The sequence below is a fragment of the Canis lupus genome, chromosome 8 (assembly GCF_003254725.2).
Source record: "Canis lupus dingo isolate Sandy chromosome 8, ASM325472v2, whole genome shotgun sequence".
Lineage (NCBI taxonomy): Eukaryota > Metazoa > Chordata > Mammalia > Carnivora > Canidae > Canis > Canis lupus.
The window spans coordinates 13,509,063-13,530,207 of NC_064250.1; the positions used below are offsets into that span (position 1 = coordinate 13,509,063).

General features: G+C 39.1%; 1 protein-coding gene across 2 annotated transcripts in view; it reads right to left on the minus strand.

Moving 5' to 3' along the window:
• The window catches only part of SNX6 (sorting nexin 6), a 59,234-nt gene that overhangs the window by 17,178 nt on the left and 20,911 nt on the right, over nucleotides 1-21,145 (minus strand). For both annotated transcript variants that reach the window (XM_025442862.3, XM_025442863.3), the window contains exons 7-9: nucleotides 14,592-14,687; nucleotides 12,513-12,618; nucleotides 863-938 (exon numbers count right to left, since the gene is read on the minus strand). In XM_025442862.3, the coding sequence (XP_025298647.1) occupies nucleotides 863-938; nucleotides 12,513-12,618; nucleotides 14,592-14,687 (278 nt within the window). The remainder of the gene's footprint in view (nucleotides 1-862; nucleotides 939-12,512; nucleotides 12,619-14,591; nucleotides 14,688-21,145) is intronic.

Here is a 21,145-nt window from a genome sequence, read left to right on the forward strand (position 1 = left end):
AGAACTAACTCTTTGGGAAGGTAGCATGTTAATCAATGTAAGCTACATATAGAATCTTGTTTTGCTGAAAAACTTGGATCTTACATATCTGCTAAGACAGGATATACCAGAAAAAAGTTCAAGGATGTGGTTTAGAAAAAGGCATAAACTATGAGAATAGTTTTGCTACTTAAAATTGAAAAAAAAAAAACGGTTTGGATTATTTTTCAGTGAAGAGTTGGGTTTAAACAATATTATAGGAACTAAAATTAACTGGTTAGATTAATGTGAAAAACTAGTATAAAATAAATAAAGGACAGCTGTGTAAGCAAATATCCAAAGAGTGTTTCTATACTAACATGTGTAATACCTTCCCATCAGGTTACTCTAGGACTGCCCTAAGATTCATTAAACTTATTTATTTATTTTTTCATTAAACTTATAAACTAGAATAACCAGCCTCTTTAAAAAGTATAAACTGACAGCATATTTTACTTTAAAAGTCAATTTGGCCTCCAAAAAAATACATACATATATATCCTGTATATTCCAATTCTAAAACATTTATTTATAATAAACTTCAAAACCTAAGAACATTTTGATATGAATTCTCTTCCTATTCCTTATACACATGTATCAGCAAATTTTCATCAAATAAAACTTTGTAAATGTTAAAATTACATATATTACAGTCAATTTTTACTTTTCAGATTTAAAATAAAAGAAATGGTAGAGAAAAAAAATGACACTGATCCAAGTTTATAAGAAGCTCCTTATTACTGATGTATTTTGAAGAAGATATTCTAAATGCCTCTTGGGTCAAATGTTGTGTGCCCAGGCTGCCAACAAAATTTTTACTTAATTTTTAAATCAAAATCCTTACTTGCATATATCTGTAGAATCCTGAGTTCCTAAAGCATATAATGAAGAACCAATTCTATTGTAATCATCTGCAGCACCTATGGAAAAAAATTTTTAGACTGATTTATTCGATGATTCAAAAATACTTACTGAGCACCTACCTGCCAAAAAATGTGTATGTAGTATGAGATACCTCAAGTCTGGTGAAGGAAATGACAATAGCTATAATAAAATTTGATGAGATTTATTTATTTATTTATTTATTTATTTATTTATTTATTTATGAATGATAGTCACAGAGAGAGAGAGAGAGAGAGAGAGAGAGAGAGAGAGAGGCAGAGACACAGGCAGAGGGAGAAGCAGGCTCCATGCACCAGGAGCCCGATGTGGGACTCGATCCCGGGTCTCCAGGATCGCGCCCTGGGCCAAAGGCAGGCACCAAACCGCTGCGCCACCCAGGGATCCCGAGTATTATTTATTTTTATTAAAGATTTTTATTTATTCATTTGACAGAGAGAGTGAGTACAAGCAAGGGGAGAAGGAGGTAGAGGGAGAGGGAGAAGCAGGTTCCTTACTGAGCAGGGAGCCCGATGTGGTGCTTGATTCCAGGACCCTGGGATCATGACCTGAGCTGAAGGCAGACTAAGCCACCCAGGTGCCCCAGATGAATATTATATTGGAAGTAGGAACAAACTACTTTGGGAGCAGGGGAAACAGATTCCACCTGAGTAAGTTAGGGAAAGATTTATAGACATAATTGAGTGAGTCAGAACTTATAGGAGAAGCAAATCTTTGCAGGCAAAAGGGAGGGGGAGAGCATGGACAAAGGCCAATGAGATATAAAAGAGCACAGTATATTTAGACAGCCTTCTAAGAAGAAGGCACTAGAGGGTACAAAGGGGAAAGGATAGAGTTGAAGATGGAAAAATAGGGATGCCTGGGTGGCTCGGCGGTTGAGCGTCTGCCTTTGGCTCAGGGCATGTTTCTGGGGTCCTGGTATCAAGTCCCACGTCGGGCTCCCTGCATGGAGCCTGCTTCTCCCTGTGCCTGTATCTCTGCCTCTCATGAATGAATAAATAAAATCTTAAAAAAAAAATAAAGAAGATGGAAAAATAAACGAATGGTCTTAGGGGGAGGAAAACGGGTTTTTGTAAGACATGATAAAGTTTGGATTTGATCTTATAGGAATGGGTGTCATTAAACATTTAAAAACGGTAGTGGTAAAATCAACTTGTTAAGGATTTTAGATAAAAAATTCTGCCGTCTGGAATAAAGTCTAGAAATGGAGGGACACAGAAGGCAACTGGGAATGTGTTGTGTCAGACACTGATGGTCAGGATCAAGATAGCAAAAACAGTGACAGCAGAGAGACACAACAAATATAATAGGTAGGATTTACAAACAGGAAACCTGAGGTAGGAAGGAAAATTATGGAGCTTGAAAAGCTAGATGAATGGTGGCAGCACCATTATCCTTGGGTACTAGGAAACAAAGTATTCAACTTCAGCACAATACTTTTCCTAGAGCTCACCCCAGAGGACAACTTGTTGAGAAAACAGCACTCTTTTCAGAAAAAGGATAGGATAGTTCAATGGTTAAGAGCATGGACCTGGAACAAAACTGTTTAGGGTTCAATTCCAATTTACCGCAGTTCAATCCCAATCTACGCAACCTTGAGCTTTTCACTTAACCTGCATATGCCTCACTTTCCTCATCTGGAAATGGGGATAATGGTACCAGGTCCATGTAATTACTTGGACTAAATGAGTTAATAAATGTTACTATATACCTGGCACATAGCAAGTATAGTGTTATACAAATGTTTGCCTTTTTTTTTTTTTAAGATTTTATTCATTTATTTATTCATGAGAGACAGAGAGAGAAAGAGAGGTAGACATAGGCAGAGGAAGAAGCAGGCTCCATGCAGGAAGCCCAATGTGGGACTCGATCCCGGGACTCTGGGATCACGCCCTGATCCAAAGGCAGAAGCTCAACTGCTGAGCCACCCAGGCGTCCCAATGTTTGCTATTATTAATGAAATCTGAGACATGCCTACTTTGTATGGAAATTTCCATTTATGCCAGTAGTATCTATACAGGATTTTAATGTGTTTATTCTCTAACAAAACAGTAATCTTATGCTATACAAAGTTATATTCAACAAATAAAGCTGAAATTTGGTGACTCTATTTACTTTTTTTAATTATTCAAAAACAGATCTATCTTGATATTTTTCAAAGAAAAAAAAATTTAAAGTAGGCGCCATACCCAAAACAGGGCTCAAACTCACAACCCTGAGATCAAGAGTTTCATGCTCTACCCAAGTAAGCCAGCCAGTGCCCCAATAAAGAAACTGAATACAAACTTCAGATCTGATTGGTAAACTGTATATGCAAGACTGTCACTATAATCCTAAAAGTTTAAGTTAAAAAAAAAAACAATACTTAAAAATCTCACAAAGGGTGAAAATTAATAAGACAGTAAACAACAAATGTTGGAGAGGATGTGGAGAAAGGGGAATCTTCTTGCACTGTTGGTGGGAATGTGAACTGGTACAGCCACCCTGGAAAACTGTGTGGAGGTTCCTCAAAGAGTTAAAAATAGAACTGACCTACAACCAGCAATTGCACTGCTGGGGATTTATCCCAAAGATACAGAGGCAGTGAAAGGGCAGGACATCTGCACCCCAATGTTTACAGCAGCAATGTCTACAATAGCCATACTATGGAAGGAGCCTCAGTGTCCATTGAAAGATGAATGGATAAAGAAGATGTGGTGTACGTATACAATGGAATATTACTCAGCCATTAGAAACGACAAATACCCACCATTTGCTTCAATGTGGATGCAACTGGAGGGTATTATGCTGAGTGAAGTAAGTCAATCGGAGGAAGACAAACATTATATGGTCTCATTCATTTGGGGAATATAAAAAATAGTGAAAGGGAATAAAGGGGAAACGAGAGAAAATGAGTGGGAAATATCAGTGAGGGTGAAAGAACATGAGAGACTCCTAACTCTGGGAAAGGAACAAGGGGTGGTGGAAAGGGAGGTGGGCAGAGGGTTGGGTTGACTGGGTGACGGGCACAGGGGGGCACTTGATGGGATGAGCACTGGGTGTTATGCTATATGTTGGCAAATTGAACTCCAATAAAAATTATACAAAAAAAGTATGCTAATAACCAGACTACCTAATAAATAGCCTAACAATATTTGCTAAAAAAAAAAAAAAAAATCTCACAAAGGTTGGTTGAGGCAGCAATCAAAAATGATTTGTGTTTCACATCAAATACATTCATATTTTATACTTAAACTGACCCTGAAATTATTTTTTAAAGCAAGAAATTAAAAAAAAATAATAAAGCAAGAAATTCCTGGATCCTAATGCTATCTGGCTCTGGCCCTAGTACTATATACCCTCTTTAGCTGTTACAGCACGTGATTACAGAAAATAAGCAAACTGCCCTGATTTTATACATCACAGTGATGCTGAAGGCTTAATTTTTCATAGTTCAGATAGCAAGTTCATGCATCATAAAGAAATAAATTACTTTATAACTTTGTAAAATTGTGTGTAATGTACTTGTATGTAGTAATTATAATTTTCTAAATAGGTTCATAATAGTCTTTCTTAAAAGCATTGTTCCATTTGGCCAAATAAATAAAGAAGAATTACTAATATTTTCTTCAGTTTCTTAACAGATGATTCTCCACCTTTACAGTTCTCTATGTTTCCATGACATGAATACACACCTCTATTACAGGACTGATTACTATATACTGTAGTTTTTTGCTTATCATGTTTATTTCACCTGCAAAACTGGTGAGCAGTTAAAAAACTGGTTATTTTTAAGATTTTATTTATTTGAGCGAAAGAGAATGGTGCAGAGGGAGCAGACTCTTCACCAAGCAGGGAGCCTGACACAAGGCTTGATCCCAGGATCCCGGGATTATGACCTGAGCTGAAAGCAGATGCTTAACTGACTGAGCTACCCAGGTGCCCCTTTCACCTGCAAAATTATTATTTAATTCAAATTCAATTACTTAACAAATAGTATATTATTAGTTTCAGAGTAGAGTTCAGTGCTTCATCAGTTTTATTTAATAGCCAGTGCTCATTACATTATATGCCCTCCTTAATGTCCATCACACAATTAACCCCATCCTCCACCCCTCTCCCCTCTAGCAACCCTCAGCTTGTTTCCTATGATTGAAGAGTCTCTTATGGTTTGTCTCCCTCTCTGATTTAGTCTTACTTTTCCCCTTCTCCCCATGATCCTGTTTTCTTTTATTTTTTTTTGTTTTCTTAAATTCCACACGTGAGATCATATAATTGCCTTTCTCTGACTGACTTATTTTGCTTAGAATACGCTCTAGTTATATCCACATCATTGCAAATGGCAAGATTTCATTTTTTGAAGGCTCAGTTCCATTGTATATGTTACCACACTTTTTTTTTTCTTTTTTTAAGATCTTATTTATTCAGAGACACAGAGAGAGAGGCAGAGACACAGGCAGAGGGAGAAGCAGGCTCCCCATGGGGAGCCCGATGTGGGACTCAATCCAGAAACTCCAGGATTACAACCTGAGCTGAAGGCAGAAGCTCAACCGCTGAGCCACCTAGGCACCCAATTACCACACCTTCTTAATCCATTTATCTGTCAATGGACATCTGGGCTCATTCCATAGTTTGGCTATTGTGGGCACTGCTGCTATAAACATTGGGGTGCATGTGCCCCTCCGGATCACTACATTTGTATTCTTTGGGTAAATACTTAGTAGCGCAACTGCTGGGTCATTTGGTACCTCTATTTTCAATTTTTTGAGGACCCTCCACATAGTGTGTTACTGACTGCACCAGTTAGCATTCCCACCAACAGTGTAAGACGGTTCCCCTTTCTCAGCATCCTCACCAACATCTGTTGTTTCCTGTCTTGTTAATTTTAGCCATTCTGACCTCAATGCAAAATTATTAACTCCTTAAGGGCAAAGACTGTATTTTCTTCATCTTGAAATTTGAGATATGCCAAAGTTTATGAGCTAAATAACTTTAAAGAAATTTTAAATAATCAAATCTAAACTTGAGAATATTCCTAATTATTACAACTTACATTGTATATACCATTTCATATTTAGAAAGTTTTTCTTTCTTGAGAGGGTACAGAGGAGGCCTGTGGGCTTGGGCCTGGTCCAGCTGCTACAGTGTGGAGTTCTCCAGGAAGGTAAAGAGGATACAGCTGGAACCCTGCAGGGTACTCAGTGTGACTGGGTGTGTAGGGGAGAAAGTGCAGGTCTTGATGGAGGGACATGGAGATGATGGGCTGGGACAAAGTAGCTCTTAAGAGAGGAGTAAAAGTATGAGATATTTTATCCTTAATGTCATTTTATTTTTTTTATTATTATTTAAATTATTTATTTATTTATTTGAGAAAGAGAGAGAGAGAGAGCGAGAGAGCATGAGTGGGAGGTGGGGTAGAGGGGGAGAGAGAGATGCAGACTCCCCACTGAACAGGGAGTCTGCTATAGGGCTTGATCCCAGGACCCTGGGATCATGACCTGAGCTGAAGGTTTAATGCAGTGAGCCACCCAGGCGCTCCCCCTTAAACAAGGAAACCAACATAAGACCAATTATATGACTTGTCCAAGGCTCTAAGAGCAAATCAGTAATGAATCTAGGAAGGAATTCAAGCTTCCCACACCTTTATAGTTCTTGATAACTGAACATGCAAGTATACATAACTAATTTATTAAAAGAAATCTGCAAAGTGCAAAGATATAAAAAAAACTCTGGGTGGCTCAATTGGTTAAGTGTCTGACTCTTGATTTTGGCTTGCGTCTTGATCCCGGGTTGTGAGATCAAGCCCTGTGACTGGCTCTGCACTGGGCAAGGAACTTGCTTAAGATTCTCTCTTTCCTAGAGATGCCTGGGTGGCTCAGCGGTTGAGCATCTGTCTTTGGCTAGGGGCATGATCTCTGGGTCCCGGGATCAAGTTCCACAATGGGCTCCCAGCATGGAGCCTGCTTCTCCCTGTCTGTGTCTCTGCCTCTCTCTCTGTGTCTTTCACGAATAAATAAATAAAATCCCTAAAAAAAAAAAAAAAAAAAAAAAAAAAAAAAAGACTATCTTTTTCCCTTCCCCTTGCCCCTCCCCTTCTAAGATAGATAAATCTTTAAAATACTAATAAATCTTAATCCTCCCAAAAAATGACACAAGAACAAAAGTTACCAAGCCAGAGGCTTTATTTCCTCTTTTCTGTGATAGCATGTAACAATACTCCAAAATGGAGGTTCTTACTTCTAGGTACCAACTGAATTGTCTCTGCATCAGAGGTTCTGAAACTTATATAGGGACGCCTGGGTGGCTCAGCAGTTGAGCGTCTATCTTCGGCTCAGCGTGTGATCCCGGGATCCAGGATCGAGTCCCACATCGGGCTCCTTGAAGGGAGCCTGCTTCTTCCTCTGCCTATGTTTTTGCCTCTCTCTCTCTCTGTGTCTCTCATGAATAAATAAATAAAATCTCTTAGGGAGAGGGAGAAGCAGGCTCCATGCAAGGGGCCCAATGTGGGACTTGATCCTCAGACTGGGATCATGCCCTGAGCTGAAGGCAGACACTCAACCGCTGAGCCACCCAGGTGTCCCTACGAGTAATAGTTTAATAGTTGCATTGGGTAATCTAAAACCATTATCAATGAACTTTTGAACTCTATTACATTTATTATTTTTATTTATTTTTAATTTTTATTTTTTAAAAGTTTTATTTATTGGAGAAAGTGTGAGAGAGTGCACAAGCAGGGGGAAGGGGCAGGAGAGGGAGAAGCAGGTTCCCTGCTGAGCAGGGAGATTGATGCAGGGCTCTATCCCAGGACACTGGGATCATGACCAGAGCTGACGGCAGATGCTTAAATGACTGAGCCACCCAGGGGTATGTATGTATGTATGTATGTATGTATGTATGTATGTATCTATTTAAAAGATTTTATTCATTTATTCATGAGACACACACATAGAGAGAGAGAGAGAGAGAGACACACACACAGGGACACAGGCAGAGGGAGAAGCAGGCTCCATGCAAGGAGCCTGATGTGGAACTGGATCCCCGGACTCCAGGATCACGCCCTGGGCCAAAGGTAGGCGCCAAACCGCTGAGCCACCCAGGTATCCCCTATCCCTATTTATTTTTTAAAAGATTTCATTTATTTATCTGACAGAGGACATGGCGGGGGGGGGGGGGGTGAGGGCGGAGAGGAGGTCAGAGGGAGAGCCCAATAAGGCTCCATCCCAGGACCCTGAGATTATGACCTGAGCTGAAATCAAGAGTTGGCCACTTAAGCCACCCAGGTGCCCCTGAACTTTACTACATTTAAACTCCTTTGGTATAAGTAATATTTATCCTAAGAACATAAGGTTGGTTTAACATTTGAAAATCAATCAATACAATTAACCATACTGGGGATCCCTGGGTGGCGCAGCGGTTTGGCGCCTGCCTTTGGCCCAGGGAGCGATCCTGGAGACCCGGGATCGAATCCCATATCAGGCTCCCAGTGCATGGAGCCTGCTTCTCCCTCTGCCTGTGTCTCTGCCTCTCTCTCTCTCTCTGTGTGACCATCATAAATAAATAAAAAAATTAAAACAAACAAACAAACAAACAAAAAAACAATTAACCATACTGTAGACTAAAAAGGAAAAATGGTATGATTATCTCAACACTGTAGTTGCAAAAAGAGCGTATGATAAAAATCCAACATTTATTCCTAACTTAAAACAAAACAAAGCAAAACAAAACAAAAACCCTCTCAGAAAACTAGTAATTTCTGGGATCCCTGGGTGGTGCAGCGGTTTAGAGCCTGCCTTTGGCCCAGGGCGCGATCCTGGAGACCCGGGATCGAATCCCACGTCGGGCTCCCGGTGCATGGAGCCTGCTTCTCTCTCTGCCTATGTCTCCGCCTCTCTCTCTCTCTCTCAATGTGTGACTATCATAAATAAATAAAAATTAAAAAAAAAAAAAACTAGTAATTTCTAAGAGAATTTTCTCAATTTGATAAAAAGCATCCAGGAAAAACCTATACCAAACACTGCAATTAATGGTTTAAGAATGAATACCATCCTTATAAGATAAGAAACAAGGCAAAGATGCTTGCTCTTACCACTTCCGTCCACACTGTACTGGAGCTACAGGTACAGCTTTAGTACAATGGGGCAAAGAAAAGAAATAAGTGGAATTTAAATGGGAAAGAAGTATGATTTTTAAAAAAGATTTTATTTATTTATTCATGAGAGACAGAGAGAGAGAGGCAGAGACACAGGCAGAGGGAGAAGCAGGCTCCATGCAGGAAGCCCGATGTGGGACTCAATCCAAAGACCCCAGGATCACGCCCTGAACCAAAGGCAGGCGCTTAACTGCTGAACCAACCAGGAGTCCCTATAATTGTTTTTATTAGCAGATAATCATCTATGCAGAAAATCCTAAGGAATCTACAAAATAGGAATCTACTGGAACCAATTAGTGAGTTAATTTAGTAAGACTGCAAGATTTAAGATCAATATAGAAAATACATTTCATTTCTACATATTAGAAAAGAACAACTGGAAATCGAAATGTAAAAATTATATCATCTACAACAGCATCAAAAAATAACTAGGGCCCAATCTAACTAAAAGTGTATAAGATCTGTACAATGAAAGCTATAAAACATCGCTGAGAGAATTTAAGGAAGACCTAAGTGGAAAAATAAACTATATTAATGTATCAGAAGACTCAATATTGTTAAGATGTCAATCCTCCCCAAATCGAACTACTGATTCTACACAATCCAGATCAAAATCCCAGACACTGGGCACCTGGGTGGCTCAGTGGTTGAACATCTGCCTTTGGCTCAGGTTGTGATCCCAGGGTCCTGGGATCCAGTCACACATTAGCCTCCCTGCAGGAGCCTGCTTCTCCCTCTGCCTATGTCTCTGCCTCTCTCTGTGTCTCATGAATAAATAAATGACATCTTAAAAAAAAAAAATTCCCAGACATCATTTTTGTAGAAAGTGACACGTTGATTCTAAAATTCACATTTTAATGTAAATGTGAAAATGTAAAGAGCCTAGAGAGGCCAAAACAACTTTGCTAAAGAAGAATAAAGCTAGAGGACTTATATAAGAAAAGATGTTCAACATCGATAGTCACTAGGAAAATGCAAATTAAAACCACAATGATACACCATTACTGACCTAGAATGGCTAAAATGAAAAACAGTGAGTATCCTTCCTGGAAGATGTGGAGCAACTGAAACTCTCATGCATGGCTGGTAGGAATATACAATGGTACAATCATTTCATTCTGGGAAAAAAGTTTGGCAATTTTTTCAAAAGTTAATTATACACTTATCACTTGACCCAGCCACTCTACTTTTAGGTATTACCCAAAGAAATGAAAGCACAAGTCCATACAAAGACTTACATATAAACGGTTCATGTCAGCTTTATTTGTAACAGTCTAAAGCTAACAATGATCCAAATGTCCACCAACAGCTGAATGGATAAACAATGTGGTATATCCATACAATAGAATAATACTCAGCAATAAAAATGAATGACCTTTTGATACACACAACATGAATGAATCTCAAAATAACTTTGTTGAATTTTTTTTTTAAAGATTTTATTTATTTGTTTGACAGAGGGAAAGAGAGTGAACGCGCGAGAGCACAAGCAAGGGGAATGGGAGAGGAAGTAGAGTCCCTACTAAGCAGGGAGCCAGATGTTGGGCTTGATCCTAGGACACTGGGATCATGATCTGAGCTGAAGGCAGACATTTAAACCCATGGAGCCACCTAAGCGCTCTAATTTTGTTGAATTTCAAAGCCAAATAATAAAGAGTACGTATAATATGATTCCATTTTTATAAAATTGTAGAAAATGCAAACTAATCTATAGAAATAGAAAGCCCATCAGTGGTTGCCTGGATACAGGCAAAATGGAGGGAATGCAAAGGGATATATGGAAACTTTTGGTGGTGATGGATATGTTCACTACCTTGATCATAGTGATTTTACACATATGCCAAAACTTATCAAATTGTATACTTTGAACACTGCAGCTTACCAATATCAATTTATACCTCAATAAGGCTGCTAAAAAAAACCATTAGTCTATTTTAAACTTTGAATCAATCTTTTACATACATGATTTTGCAAATCTTCCAAATGTTGACACACTTCATTATACATAAATAATATCAAAATACCACATTCATATATTATCATCAATCTCTTCAGACAAGTCTTTAATTGTTGGGAAGCAAGTTCATGAGGATAGATAAAAGTTTTCCAAAATTCTAATTACTGCTGGAAAGCTGGACTTTTCTCATTGCCAACAAATACTGTCAGCTGTTTTCCTTAAAAACTGACAGGTTCACTTCATTTTTAAAGAAAATGTCTACCAAATAGTCAAATCTGAATCATAGTTTGTCAGTTGTTCTCTCAAGTTCTCTCAAAAAAAAAAAAAAAAAAGGGCAGCTAATTCAGCTGCACCTTAATCACTAAAATGCTTTTCTAAAGAGAACAATCATACTTTAGTATGCAAAGTGCTTTTTGTATACCTCCTATTTTATCATTCAGTATACAAAAAAGTGAACTCAAGGGAAGTAATTTATTACAATTAATAATTTTTACTGCTTTATCACTGACATTCTTTTTAATTTTTATTTTATTTTTAAAAAAGATTTATTTATTTATTTATTTATTTATTTATTTATTAGAGAGAGAGAGAGAGAGAAGCAGAGACACAGGAGGAGGGAGAAGCAGGCTCCATGCTGGAGTCTGACGTGGGACTCGATCCCAGGACTCCAGGATCGTGCCCTCGGCCAAAGGCAGGTAGGTGCTAAACCGCTGAGCCACCCAGGGATCCCCATGACATTCTTTTTTTTTTTTTTTAAAGATTTATTTATTTATTTATGAGAGAGAGAGAGAGAGAGAGAGAGAGGCAGAGACACAGGAGGAGGGAGAAGCAGGCTCCATGCCGGGAGCCCAACGCAGGACTCGATCCCAGGACTCCAGGATCGCGCCCCGGGCCAAAGGCAGGCGCTAAACCGCTGAGCCACCCAGGGATCCCCCCCCATGACATTCTTTTTTAAAAATATATTTTATTTATTCATTCAGGAGCGACACACAGAGAGAGGCAGAGACACAGGCAGAGGGAGAAGCAGGCTCCATGCAGGGGGCCCAAAGTGGGGCTTGATCCTAGGACTCCGGGATCATGCCCTGAGCCAAAGGCAGATGCTCAACCACTGAGCCACCCAGGCATCCCTATCAATGATACTCTTAATTGAGCAAATTTTTCCTAACTGCAAACACACTGCGGGAAAGAATACAGTGACTATTAACACAATTTGGTGCCACTGCCCTTGATTTTGTGCTAAGGTACCAGTAATTTTATCCACCATGGCTTCTGCATTATCAGTGTAAATCTCAACATGGTGAAAAATACAAAAAGCATCATGGGTTATTATGAAAATAGTTTTGACCTCTCAGAATTGCTAAAAATAAAAAGAACCTGAGGGTCAAGACTTCACAGACCACAGTTTGAAAACCACTGTTCTACATCAAGATTTTTATAAACTATAACATAATAACTTTATAATTATTCCATTAAAAAAATGTAAGCTTTAACCACAAAGAAAAACCTTACTTTTGTGGGATCTTGTCATCCTATCAGATTTAGCAGATGCATCCTTAACTCGGTTATGATATTCTAAAAGGAATGTTCGTTCATGCTCAAAGAAATCATCTACATCCTATAGGATCAAAAGAAAATATAGTTTTTCACTTATTTGCTTTAGTATAATACATAAATCAATTTACCATTATAATAAAAAATAAAAGATCAGTAAAACAGCATAGCTATCCTCTAATAATCAGATGTTTTAATGATTTTACCAACAAGTTCAGACTTTATACAGACATGCATTCTATTTATCCAGGGAAAATCTGCAATGGTTCTGCAGTTGAAAGCTTAGAGCTCCCCATATAGTTTGTGTTCACATGTTGTAGTAGTCTGAAACGTGTTCTATTTGTGCTCTGTGTCTATAGTCCTGCCTCTTCAACAAATACATTACTGTCAGAGGAGTAATTAATCAATTGCTTTTGAGAAGAAAAAAATTCGATAGACAAGTCCAAATCCATTTCTCTTGGTCTACTGGGTATTCTGTGAGCCATTCCTGAAGGTTGCCAGGCCTTTGTCATTACAGCCCTCTCCGACTGCTTTGGGGAAACATGGCAAAACTAGCTTTCTGGGAGCAATTATTATATTAACCACTGTCTTTAACCTTTTTTGAAACAAAGGTATACATTAAAAATAAAAATTATGAAAAATACTTTCCTCCTCTCTAAAAGGGCAATCATTTTTTGAAAAAGCACCAGCTGAAACAATGTAATTCAAGATCCACATCAACAGAACACAAGAAAGAAAAGTCAGTACTGGCAAAATGTCCTTTAAAATCTTTAATTAATGTATACTTATTTTCTTAACTGTTAAAATGGGGACAAAACTCTCCAATTGGTAGAACTGAAGAGTAAATAAAATGTGGATTAACGAACACATTGTAAATGTTCAAAAATGTTACTACTTTACCAAAATCATAATCCATACAGTAGTTTACAGTTAATGCTAAGAAAAATGTTCAATATTAATGCATAAGAAGCACCAAAACGGAAGTGGAGTCCTTATTAGAAAGTAGCCATGAAAAAAAAAAAAAAAAAGCAAGTAGCCATGGCACATGCATTGTCAACACACCAACTGACCTGTCTCTGAAAAAACAAAGTATAAATCAAATAAATACTACTTCCCACCTAAGTTTTACTGTTGATGTATCTATAGAAACAGGCAATGATGACAAAACAGCATTATTTATCTCTTTCTTAGTATGTTTGATAATGTAATATAAACATTTTTCTCTTTCAATGTAAGAGTCTTCAGATAAATCAGTTCTTGTACCATTTTTTAGAACATCATTAAGAACAACTTAGGTGTTATTTAATTATTTTTTAATTTTAAATATGCCTTTTTATTTATTTGTAAGGTCTATGTCCAATATGGAGCTTGAATTCATGACACTGATATCAAGTCGCATGTTCTACCAACTGAGCCAGCCAGGTGCCCCACAACAAGACTAAAACCTCAAACTAAACCCTTCTAACTCCAGATCTGAAACTAAGTCTGCACCTAACATTTGTAAGGCCAAGGGCAAGTGTACAACTGGAGATAGCCCCTCTTTGTGCTCTATCCTGCAAGCTCTATAAGGAACCCAGAGAAACCTCATGTGTATGTAAACAGATATTCTATCTTGCACACTGATCTTCTCCCCTTTGCCCTCCCTCTCCTTAGCTATCCATGGTCACCCTGACCACCTATGAGTGCACATACTAGAGGATGAACTCAGGGAACAGACCCACAGAAGAGAAAGACTCAGAAGTAGGCTTCAGATTTGGGCAAGAAAATATGGGGTTCCAGATTCCTAAAGCATGTCTAGTTTGGAGGGAAGGGGTATGTGCTTCAGGTGGGCAAATCCCCTTGGACCTACAGACCTCTCACCTCTGGGAGAAGGAGGTTCTCTAAAGAGTGGAATCCAGGGGAGGGGTCCCAGATTCACAAGCCTAACCATTCTACTGTCCAAACTTCTCTTTTACTCTAATAAAGTCATCTGCACATCTGAAATCTCAATCTATCGATTCTCAAACCAATACCTCTGTTAATCAAATAAAATCTTACCTTTACTCCTGAAACAATTACTCCATCTGCTGATTTAACCATGTTCTTAAAGAAATCTTCAAGTTTCTCTTTCTTATTTTTTCCTCTCACACTCAGCTGAAAGAAAGGTAAACTTAAGTTGGCAATTTTTTAAGATTACAAGTTGGGGATCCCTGGGTGGCGCAGCGGTTTAGCGCCTGCCTTTGGCCCAGGGCGCGATCCTGGAGACCCGGGATCGAATCCCACGTCGGGCTCCCTGCATGGGGCCTGCTTCTCTCTCTGCCTGTGTCTCTGCCCCTCTCTCTCTCTCTGTGTGTGTGTGTGACTATCATAAATAAATAAAATTAAAAAAAAAAAAAAAGATTACAAGTTGGAAAGTAATGCCTCTTTTATTCTCTGACATCAAAATGGCAACCTCAAAAGGATCCTGGTTTTTAAACTTTAATAAAGTGGCAATTTCATCATGTATATCAGTGACCTTCAAACTTTAGGGCATTAAAGAAGAGGCTGGCTTCACTCCCAAAGATTCAGATTCAGGTGATCTACAATAATGCCTGGATATCTCAAATTTTATATGTGATAATTCCATTGCAAGCAGCCTTCTCATCATATAACTAGTTTTACATAAAGACAATTAAAATTTTATTATTTATTTTTAAAGATTTTATTTATCTATTTATGAGAGACACAGAGGCAGAGACACAGGCAGAGGGAGAAGCAGGCTCCCTGTGAGGAGCCCAATGCGAGACTTGATCCCAGGACCCCAGATCACGACCTGGGACGAAGGCAGATGCTCAACCACTGAGCCACCCAGGTGCCTCCCGCCAGGAGTTCTTTTAAAGATGTAAAATTTACTGGAGTATAATACACCATCATATGATTCTGTAAAAGCTTTGAAAATAAATTCTGCAAGTTCTTCACTCTGAACTCATCCAAATATCGTGTCTTGTCCTGTTTTGGGGATCAGCAACTTATAGTATAAGAGACACAAAAGATGACTCTAAATGGCATGAATAGTTATCTAAGGCAAAAGTGAGAAGCAGCTAACTCTTGACTTTACCACTTGTTGCATCAGGTTGTTCCCATAAAGGAACATCCCATCTAATTTCCAAATCTACTGCCATGGCTTCAATGCTCACCATTAGGTAAGTGATTCACAAATCATGATCACTGCCCCTAAACCCTTTCCTGAGCCTCAGATCCTATTTCCAATTGCCTATATATTATATCCTTTATATGAAGATTCTACTAAACTCACAACAGACTAAGACAGTATTCATTGTAATCTTTTTTTTTTTTTTAAGATTCTATTTATTTATTCATGAGACAGAGAGAGAGAGAGAGAGAGAGAGGCAGAGAGAGAAGCAGGCTCCATGCAGGGAGCCCAATGTGGGACTCGATCCTGGGTCTCCAGGATCACACCCTGGGCTGAAGGCGACGCTAAACCACTGAGCCACCCGGGCTGCACCTATTCATTATTATCTAATCTACAAATGTTTCCTTTTCTTGGTTCCCTATTCATGATCCCTTCATCTAACCAGTCTCTCAGAGTCCCACATATTCCCTAAAACCCCACACCTCTTATTAAAAATATTGAAATAGGGATCCCTGGGTGGCGCAGCAGTTTTAGCGCCTGCCTTTGGCCCAGGGCGTGATCCTGGAGACCCGGGATCGAATCCCACGTCGGGCTCCTGGTGCATGGAGCCTGCTTCTCCCTCTGCCTATGTCTCTGCCTCTCTCTCTGTGTGACTATCATAAATAAATAAAAATTAAAAAAAAATTAAAAAAAAATATTGAAATACGGGAAATCCCTGGGTGGCTCAGCAGTTTAGCGCCTGCCTTTGGCCCAGGTGTGATCCTGGGGTCTCGGGATCGAGTCCCACATCAGGCTCCCTGCATGGAGCCTGCTTCTCCCTCTGCCTGTGTCTCTGCCTCTCTCTCTCCTCTGTCTTTCATGAATAAATAAATAAAATCTAAATAAATAAACAAACAAATAAATAAATAAATTGAAATAACTTGATAGGATGAGCCCTGGGTGTTATATGTTGGCAAACTGAATTTAAATAAAAAAAATTTTAAAAAAGAAAAGTCTTGAAATAATCTACAACTTCTTTTTGTCACAGCTCAAATTCTACCATCCAATGCCTGAAATCTCTTTCTTTCCCACTGTCCTAGTAAAAAATCTCATTATCTTCTGCCTAATTACTACACTGGACTACTAGTTAACATCTCTCATTTCCTCAATCTAAGCCATTTTGTTGATGATTTCCAAAATCAAATTTTGAGCATCTTCTTTATTCAATAACTTTACAGAGTTTCATAACATTCAGAGATTGAAAGCCTTAGCATGATATTCAAGACTTTCAACAATCTGGTTCAACTTACTTTTCCAACCACCACCCTACCCAACAGAACCTTATATTCCAAATAGTTCTCAAAAGAAGCCCTGAGCTTTTAGGTTCCTCTGTATCTGAAATGGTATCTCTTCTCCCACTAAAAATTCTATTCAAACATCATTAAACATTCAAATTAAAACACATCTCTTCACAAAACCCTTCCAAACTGCTTTATCTTTATGCCCCCCAATACACCTTGGGTGTTTTTTTTAACTGCACGCACACAAACATATATATATATATATATATTTATTCATTCATGAAAGACACACAGAGAGAGAGGCAGAGACACAGGCAGAGGGAGAAGCAGGCTTCACGCAGAGAGCCTGACCTGGGACTCGATCCCGGGACTCTAGGATCATGTCCCGGGCGGAAGGCAGGCGCTAAACCGCTGAGCCACCCAGGGATTCCCTGCACTTTTAATATTAATTAAATAATTAATTCACTCATTAAATGAACAACTGCCGAATGTTTATTACAATCATACACTGTGCTGGGTGTACGGGATATAAAGATGACAATAAGGTGGTCCTTATTGCTTTTTTTTTTTTTTTTTTTAAAGATTGATTTATTTGAGAGAGCAAGCACGAGTCAGGGAAGAGGCAGAAGGAGAGAGAATCCCAAGTAGACTTCCCACTGAGCATGGAGCCCAATGTAGGGTTCAATCTCATGACCCTGAGACCAAGACTCGAGCCAAAGTCAAGATTTGGACACTCAACTGACTGAGCCAGCAGTGCCCGAAGGTGGTCCCTACTCTTAGAATAATTTATCTTTCAGAGGAGAGTATGGAGAAACATATGATTAAACATAGGGTGAGTAGTACAATGTTAGAGGAATCCATAGGGCACGAGGAGAACACCAAGGGAACTCAATACAAACTTAGGAGATGAGAAAGATAAGACTGGAGGTTGAATGAGCAGACAGGGGCTGTTTTCAATAATTCGGGCACCTAGGTGCCTCAGTCAGTTAAGCATCTGACTCTTGATTTTGGCTCAGGTCATGATCTCAGGGTCAGGAAATCAGCCCCATTTTGAGCTCTGCACTGAGTGTGGAAACTGCTTACTTAAGATTCTCTCTCGACTCTTTTAACTATAGGGAATAAACTGAGGGCTGCTGGAGGGGAGGTGGGTGGGAAGATGGGGTAACTGAGTGATGTCCATAAAGGAGGGCACCTGAACTAATAAGCACTGGGTATTGTATGCAACTGATGAATCACTAAATCCTACCTCTGAAACTAATCACAGAATATATGCTAATTAAATTGAATTTAAAATAAAAAAAAAATTTTCTCTCTCCTCCCTCCGCCCCTCTGTGTGCACCTGCCTGTTCTCTCTCAAAACAAAGAATAGAAACCAAAAATACCTTTAAAATAATCCAGTCAATGATAAAAGTCAGAACTAATCTTTAGGTCTGATCATAGAAAGAAGTGGACACATTCCTAATATAGTAAGGGAGTATATCAGACAGGATTTGGAGTTTCCCTATTAGGAATAGGGACCAGGAAGAGCAATCAGTAATTTTTAGGGTTTATTTGTTTTTTTAAAGATTTTATTTATTTGAGAGAGAGAAAGAGTGAACAGGTGGAGGAGCAGCGGGAGAACAACAAGCAGACTTGATGCTGAGCACAGAGCCTGACATGGGGATTCAATCCTACGACCCTGAGGTCACAACCTGAGCTGAAATCAACAAACATTTAGGGATCTCTGGGTGGCTCAGTGGTTTAGCGCCTGCCTTTGGCCCAGGACGCGATCTAGAGTCCTGGGATCGAGTCCCATGTCAGGCTCCTGGCATGGAGCCTGCTTCTCCCTCCTCCTGTGTCTCTACCTTTCTCTCTCTCTGTGTGTCTATCATAAATAAAGAAATAAATCTAAAAAAAAAAAAGGTGGTCAAACATTTCATCGACTGCACCACTCAGGCGCCTCACTATTGGTTAATTGTTATATAATATTTGCAAAACACCTTGTCTTTTTATTTTTTTATTTTATTTTTTTTAATTTTTATTTATTTATGATAGTCACACACAGAGAGAGGCAGAGACATAGGCAGAAGGAGAAGCAGGCTCCATGCAGGCTCCATGCACCAGGAGCCCGATGTGGGACTCGATCCCGGGTCTCCAGGATCGCGCCCTGGGCCAAAGGCAGGCGCTAAACCGCTGCGCCACCCAGGGATCCCAACACCTTGTCTTTTTAGAGTTTCTCCAAAACACCATATACTGATATTAAAAGGGTTTATAATGCACTGCACCATTATCTCTATTAAGCATATATTAGTTTGGGAGGAAGAAAAATAAATCTATGTTGATGGGAGAAAACTTATGAAACCCTAAGATTTCTGAAAGCTCTTTAGATAAAGCTCATCTAAACAATTAAAAATCATTCATTTATCACTTAACAAATACTTATTTGACATCTTAATTGTCAGCCACTATTCTAACATTTTTGGGAGAGGGAGACAAATAAATATGTAAATTTTAAAAATAGAGATATATATGGAGTGCATGGATGGTTCAGTTGGTTTAGTGCCTACCTCTTGATTTTGGCTCAGGTCATGATCTCAGGGTCCTGGGACTGAGCCCTGAGACAAGATCTGCCCTCAGTGGGGAGTCTGGTTGAGGATTCTCTCCTTTTCCTTCTGCCCCTCCCCCCTGCTCACATCCACATCCACTTATGCTCTCTAAAATAAATAAATAAATCTTTAAAAAATATAGATCTAGAATTTCATATAGCACTAAGGGATTTGTCAATGGGATAAAATATGTGGAACATGAAACTCCTCTAGCACATATAGCCTTGAAATGATAATACCATGCCTCCCTGTATACCAACATGGCTCTACCAATTACTATTATTATTTTTAAAGGTTTTATTTATTTATTCATGAGAGACACAGAGAGAGAGGGAGAGACAGAGACACAGGCAGAAGGCGAAGCAGGCTCCATGCAGGGAGCCCGACGTGGGACTCGATCCCGGGTCTCCAGGATCAGGCTCTGGGCTGAAGGTGGCACTAAACCACTGAGCCACCAGGGCTGCCCCAACTGCTGAGCCACCTGGGCTGCCCCTTTACCAATTACTATTACTTTACTTTACTTTACTTTACTTACTTACTTACTTACTTACTTACTTATTTATTTATTATTTATTTATTTATTTATTTATGATAGACAGAGAGAGAGAGAGGCAGAGACACAGGAGGAGGGAGAAGCAGGCTCCACGCCGGGAGCCCGACGTGGGACTCGATCCCGGGACTCCAGGATCGCGCCCTGGGCCAAAGGCAGGCGCCAAACCGCTGAGCCACCCAGGGATCCCCTCTACCAATTATTATTAAGGTCCTGACCAAGACCACAAATAAGGTTGAGCAAAAACAAACACATAAAGGTAAAAAACTGATGAGAGCATTCTGTACCATGTGTTTTTTGGCAACCCTACTCATGATTTTTAGCTTCTTTTTTTTTTTTTTAAGCTTCTTATAATTCATGACATAGCCAGCATTCTTTCTAATCCCTAGTTACAAATGATCATGGGCCAGTATCACATACCACATTTATGCTCGTGAAAGTACCCATGCTTAAGTGCTATGTTTCTGTGATCTTGAGTTACTTCATACCCTTCAAAAAAATATGTTCTACTGCTAGACTTAGGACATTCTATTGTCATTGTCCTGTCTATTAAGACCAAACCAGAAGAGCAAATTTATATATACAAAATTCTTTGATCTTAATGTTGACTTGTAAGCAAACTAGCACTATGACACATCTATTTTTTTGCTCAAATCATGAGTTAATCTTGTCATTCAAATATAAATCCCAAGATCTGTATGACCCACCTTTAAAAAATTTTTTTGCCAGTACTATGAATGAAGAAACCTTAAAAGCTCAATAGCATCAATATTTCTATTTCCACTATAATAAAGTTTTCAGGCAGGGCTGGAAGGGAAATTAGGAGCAATACCACTGAAAGAAGTCAGTTTTATTTTGTTTTGAATAAAGATTGTATTTATTTATTCATGAGAGACACACACAGAGGCAGAGACACAGACAGAGGGAGAAGCAGGCTCCTCACAGGGAGTCCAATGCGGGACTCGATCCCAGGATCAGATCATGCTCTAAGCTAAAGGCAGATGCGCAACCACTGAGCTACTCAGGCGTCAAAGGAGGTCAGTTAAACAGATCAAAAGTCAATG